The 6,283-nt window shown below is 36.4% G+C and overlaps 1 protein-coding gene across 2 annotated transcripts in view; it reads right to left on the bottom strand.

Annotated features, from left to right (window-relative positions):
* Positions 1-2,187: 2,187 nt before the first annotated feature.
* The window catches only part of pxdn (peroxidasin), a 46,718-nt gene continuing 42,622 nt past the window's right edge, over positions 2,188-6,283 (bottom strand). For both annotated transcript variants that reach the window (XM_055171876.2, XM_073869781.1), the window contains exons 22-23: positions 5,193-5,306; positions 2,188-3,981 (exon numbers count right to left, since the gene is read on the bottom strand). In XM_055171876.2, coding sequence (XP_055027851.2) covers positions 3,856-3,981; positions 5,193-5,306 — 240 coding nt within the window. In that variant the 3' untranslated portion in view covers positions 2,188-3,855. The remainder of the gene's footprint in view (positions 3,982-5,192; positions 5,307-6,283) is intronic.

Genomic DNA, 6,283 nt, shown 5'->3' with positions numbered 1-6,283 from the left:
TTTACATAAGGCTGACATGACACATTCATAATCATGACATGACACGTGTCATGAATATGAAGAAGATTTTATGGACGTTTATGACAACTGCCATTAAGTGTCATTTGTTCAATTATGTCATTTTTATTGCAAAGATGACATTGTTTGAGATGTCTTTGTTATGACAACTTGACATTAACCCATACATCATAACTGACCACTTTTTACCAGTGATACAAATTGAAATTGTCATTAAAATGTCATTAAGTGTTAATATTCTGTTAAATAGTTTTATAACAGCATCATGAATATTCTTCAGTTCATAATGTTTATTTGACCGAGTATTAATAATATTTCACATAGTATCAACACTTAAGTAAGCAATAAGGTGCAATAAGGAGTGCCTGCAACCCCTTCAGCCAATACTTATTCACGATACAGCACTTGCCTCGAGTACCTTATTGCTTTTATAAAACGGTTACCACACAATATTAAAGTAAAAAAAAATTGTGCAATTTTCATGAAGTTAAATCAATAAAAGCATTCCTTTCGCTAGAAAAATAGTCCCTGACTGCGAACAACAACATGAAAGCTCAAATAAAAACAACAAACTGTTCTCAGACTTTGTCTCATTATATGTTTATGTGTTGCTAAGGGTGTTGCTAAGGGCGCAGTGATATTAAATAGAACCGTTGGGTGAAGCGGTCATAGCAGTGTTTTATTGTAAAGCACACCTATTGACCAATCAGAATCAAGGATTGGAACTAACCGTTTTATAATGACATTTAAATCACAGTTTAATGTAATGTTAACCCACAAAGCTAGGTAGTTTTTTAAGTTTGATAATAATTTTTTATGATTTATAACAAGTTGTGTTGTATTGGTTTATGTGTCAAGTTGTCATAACAAAGATATCTCAAACAATGTCATATTTCCATTAAAAATTACATAATTGAGTAAATTACACTTAATGGCAGTTGTCATAAATGTGCATAAAATCTTCTTCATGTTCATGACACATGTCATGTTATGATTATGAAGGTGTCATGTCAGTCTTATACCAAGTTTTTTTCTAGTTTTTTTCCCTACAGGGCAGGGGAAAGCAAGAGGTACGTAAAATAAAATGAACGTTTCTAAGCAGTTGCACGCATTCAGAAATAGACCCAGATAGATTTCAGCCTAATAGGGATACTCGCACTGAATCGCCAATTTTACATGTATTTTGTGTATTTTCAAAATACAAAATACTGTATTTGTATTTAAATACATTTTTCCTCACAGTATTTTTGTATTTGTATTTAAATACATTTTTCGACACAGTATTTTGTATTTGTATTTGAAATACATTTCCATGTATTTATGCCCATCTCTGCTTGTTCGGTTTATTTAGACTATCAACCTTCCAGGTAAATTCTGTATGTTATGGTTTATGGTTTAAATAACTGATAATATCACTTAACGTACAGACATCTATTCAGCCTGCTGTTCTGTCTGCTATTGTTTAGTTGAATAACTTGCCTTTACAGATTAAATGTCTGTTCTTCGGCTTGGATTTTTTAAAAAAAGTTCTAAATAAACGCAACGTCTACTGAGACTTATATATGTCATTTTGTCTTAATGACGCATTTTTGAATGACGCGGCTTATACTCCGGTGCGGCTTATAGTCCGGTAACAATGGTTTAACTATGGTTTCAGAAAACCATGATTATTTTGTGTTTACCATTGTTTTACTACAGTAACCATGTTTTTTTAAACTGTAGTAAAACCATGGTCAATTTTCTTAAGGGAATTTACACTATGGTGTGAAAGATTATGTTTGATAGAAGGCGATGAACATGTGCTTAACTATAACTTTCATGCAATATAAGCTCTATTGGATTGTGATTAAACAATGGTTTGACAACTCATCCTACAATTTACAGTCTGATATTCATAAACCGTGGCATCACAGAGTGAATAACTTGAGTTTACACCTTTATCATTTTGAATTCATTACTGCTAAACATCAAGATTATGGTTTGCAGACCTTATTGGGCTTTGCCGCACTACAGACGCTTGAAGCTCTAGAGTCGAGTTATTGTTTATATTGTGTCACGAGTCTGCCGTACGAGACGCTCACAATCTCATTCCTGAAGTCTGATGTTTCAATCACGCTGAAAGACACCATTTCTTGGTTTACTTTTGCATTTTTATTAAAAATGACACAGTTTTCTATTTCATATGTGGTCATTTTATTATTGTTGAAATGCATACATTACAGTGCAAACAATCTTTGGCAAAAATACAAAACATATGAGAATCGAGCGTGTTCAGTCCTGATGGGCAGTGCATTCCATGGCAGATGGGTACAGTTTGATTTTAGGGAGGTCGTAAGATCATTAGGAAGGGAAGGAACACCATTTGGGAGTAATAAAACCCTGACATGGACACAACCTGAGTGTCACATACTGTAGGAGACAATAACAAACATGAGAGTAAGCATACAAACCAAACCAAACAGTGATTTGTGATTATTAACCAGTCTGCAATGGGAATGCTTTTAAAGGGGTAGTAGTCTAGAAAGAAAAGGGACGTCTTTCACCATTGCAGTCCCTTTCATATGGCTTTATTTTAAGTGAGACCACACAAAAGAAAAGAGATAAATGATTGAAGTTTACATCATTTGTAACAGATGTGGATGATGCGAATGGAGAGAAGTGTGTACGCTTCAAGTGATGTAACTGCAATTGTTTACATCCTTTATATCCTAACACTGTTTGAGGCCTGGAGGAAACATCTGAACCTTCATTCATAATAAGAACATAAGGAAATAAATACTGTGCTGGTGTGTTATAGAAACGTACAGTAACATCTTAACAGAGACCCTCGTGACGGAAACCTTCTACCTCCTGAAAACATCATCGACATCTTTCTGTCAAGGGAACGCAAATAAAGTCTCCGGTAACCAGAGTTTGCCATGCACGGGAAACAAACATTTGATGATCAGTAGCGTTTCTTTTTCCCCATCGCAAATATTTGTATTCACATTATTCTTCACATGAGGAAGATCCAAAGCGGGAGATTCAGTCCTACATGTGTTCTGAATATGACACTACGCACCATAAACATTACAGTACATAAACACGGGGCGTAAGCGTTAACGCTTGACGAAAGGCGTGTCTGAAGGGACATGCTTCTCTGTTCTCCAGTTTTGCATAAACGTAATTGTGTGGCATTATCTGTTATTTGCATAGAGCGATCTGATTGGCTGACGCACGAGAAAAGTTGAGAAATGTTCAACTTCTGATGCGAGCAATGGCAGTGATCCACAATTCAGCAACGCGTGACGTCACCCATTCAAAGTAAATGAGAAGCATTAACGCTGACGCCCCGTTTGAATGTACCGTTAGTCAAAGTATAATCGCTTTGAATTTTATTTTTAGAGTAACTACAAAACAACATTCGCTCAGATGTGGTTTTCAAAAGCACATAATGAGTGTATATATATATGATGCATTGTATATTGCAAAACAATAAAACGCATAAAACAATACTTTTAAGACTCGGGTAAAATAGCACCAGTTCTTAGCATCTCCCACCTGAGAATGCTCCCGGACAGATGACGTGTCCAGAGACGTTTCATTGGCTGGGGTCACGCCGTCAATGAGCAACTCTGGGTGTCATCCGAGGCCTGAGGGAGGGAGTCCCACATTCATCCATCTGTCCATTCAAATACTTCAAGACAGATAATGCGTGTTTATGCTTTTTGTCTTGCCAGGTGAAATGGTGGGCGCTATTAAAACATACCAATACATAGCAAACAATAAAAAACCCTGAAAGATGACAAAAAACATGGGGACGTGAGCTCAAGGTCACATCGGTTAAGTGTCCTGAGGTTATATGTGATGTTCATTATCCTGCTGTTGGTGGAGACACACGGGACAGCACGAGCCTTTAGGTGTCACGGGATTCACGCATGCCGCCGGCGAGCACTTTTCCACGAAACACGTCACCTGGGGCTCCTGACAGAGATGTGAGAGTAAAAGAGAGATGAGCAGGTACAAAACTAAAGTAGACTTTCACATTCACAACATGCTCAAGTCACACATCAGAACCCCACTACGGAGCCCCTAAAGGGACATGGAGAAAAAATTAAATAAAGTTTAGTTTCATGCGCGCGTGAAATTCTCGCGTACGCGCGTGACACTATCGCGTTTAGTTTCGCGTGTGCACATGAAACTATCGCACGTGCACGGGAAAGTGAACGTTTCATGTGGCCGATACCGATACAAATGTTTTAAAATCGATATTCCGATATATCAGCCGATGTTTTTTTTTATTATTTTTATTTCAGAAACGCGTTAACAAAACATTAACAGATTTCCCTAACATTAGTTATTTGTAGTTATTTATGAGTTTTAACTAAAATAATATGATAATGCATTTAAAAAAAAAATTTTTTTCTTTTATTGTCTCGTGACCAACTCACCATGAACTCACTTAACCGTTGTTCTCTCTGCCCAGCTCTGGCTGGATCAGCAGGTTGCAGGATGTGTGACGCGTTATACACGAGTGTTGCCAAACGGGAGGTTGTAGAGTGCCCTCTAGTGGACAAACTATACAACGGCAACACTAATGACATGTTTTGTCCATTTTTTTTTTAAATATTAATTTATCGGCCATTATGAAAGCCGATACCGATAGTTTGGAACATGCCTAATATCGGCCGATAATATCGGCCTGCCGATATATCGTCCGGGCTCTACTTTTTTATATATTTTAATGTTGCAATTTGTGTTTTAAATGTTGTGTTTAACATGCATGAGGACATTTTATTATAACACATTTTGTTGAGACCTATTAGTTTGCAGTTGTTATAGACAACAAATAAAGTTTTTTTTTCAAATGTGAAATTTGACTGTATTTCCTTGGATTGAAGTCAAAGTGCATTTTAAATGCTTTAGAAATATATTTTTGCAATTTTTGTAGCAATTTTATATATTTTATAATTAAAAAAAATATGTTTGACATATTCTTAGCCGTATGGGGCCTACTGTGAATCAGATTGAGGAATTCTAGCATGTGACCGTATCTGAAATATTTTTTTTTCTCAATTCCCAATATGAAAAGAATGTAAAGTTTCAAGTTTAGTTTCAAAGATGAGACCAGTTGCCAGAAAAAGAGAGATGGGTGAGAGAAAAAGGGGGAAAGATGTGTACTGAAGTGAACTTACTTTACACTGACACATGGTGCAGTGGTTCTTCTTCCAGCTTTCTCCGTCTTCTCGTTCTCTTCCCTCCTCATCAGTGCAGCCGCTCTTACTCAGACGGCCTTCAAGTCTTTTTATCTGTCAAAGATAAAGTGATTTCACACTTCAAACTTCTCAGATCATCTTTACATTCATTACATTGAAAACACATACGAAGTGTGACAGAGAGGATTGTATGACACATTAGTCTGAAACTAAATTAAAATCACATTGCCTGAGTCTCCACATGCCTGAATTTTAGGGATGTCAAATAAGTTAAGGGTCTTGTAAATCATTTCAGCTCCATTCCATTGAGATGTGCATTCCCACAAGTGGTCTTAAAGTGTAAAAACACATGCTGTTATCTGATCTGATGTTTGGATATGCTGTTTAACGCTGGGCCACATAGTGGTCTCTTCAGATCATGTTAATGTGACTCTTTCCTGAGCTAATCCTCAGTTTCCTGTGTGAGACTCAGATTTTTGATCAAAGACATTTAGCTCTTATACAACTCAGTGTGTAGTTCTTGAAAACATGGACAAATATGATTATTGAAGACGGTTCAAAGCATATCTTCTTCCTGTTACATATTTTAATAATAATAATTCTTAATACAATTCCATATCAGAAAGATGGAAATCAAGAATTGCTTATTCAAAATTCTAGCCTTAAAAGTGCCAAAAAGTGCATTATAACATGTTATACCACGGGTCTGTTGAATGCTGCATTCTGATTGGCTGAGAAATGTTCTATGGGTGTTGATTATTTTTCTGTAAACCGCACACCTAACTTTTCAAATGTCTTAAAAGTAGGCACCAGAGCAATGTTTGTGGTAACCGTGGTATAAGCGGAATAATTGACTCCGGTCCTTTGAAGTATTTGAATATAATGTACACCTGCGGCGTTGTGCCGCATTACCACCTTGGTGTGCATTATTTTCTTATAATTCAATGGCCCGTTGTCAATTATTCCTTACTTAATAAATGTTAATAAGATGTTACATTGTTCTCTGATATCTACATAGAAGGTCTGTGACTTTATTAAGTGCAAAACTGATCCAGAGTCAGTTTTTCATG

The sequence above is a fragment of the Misgurnus anguillicaudatus genome, chromosome 7 (genome assembly GCF_027580225.2).
Source record: "Misgurnus anguillicaudatus chromosome 7, ASM2758022v2, whole genome shotgun sequence".
Lineage (NCBI taxonomy): Eukaryota > Metazoa > Chordata > Actinopteri > Cypriniformes > Cobitidae > Misgurnus > Misgurnus anguillicaudatus.
The sequence above is the reverse complement of the archived record's forward strand: the minus strand, read 5'-3'. Positions and strand labels throughout refer to the sequence as shown.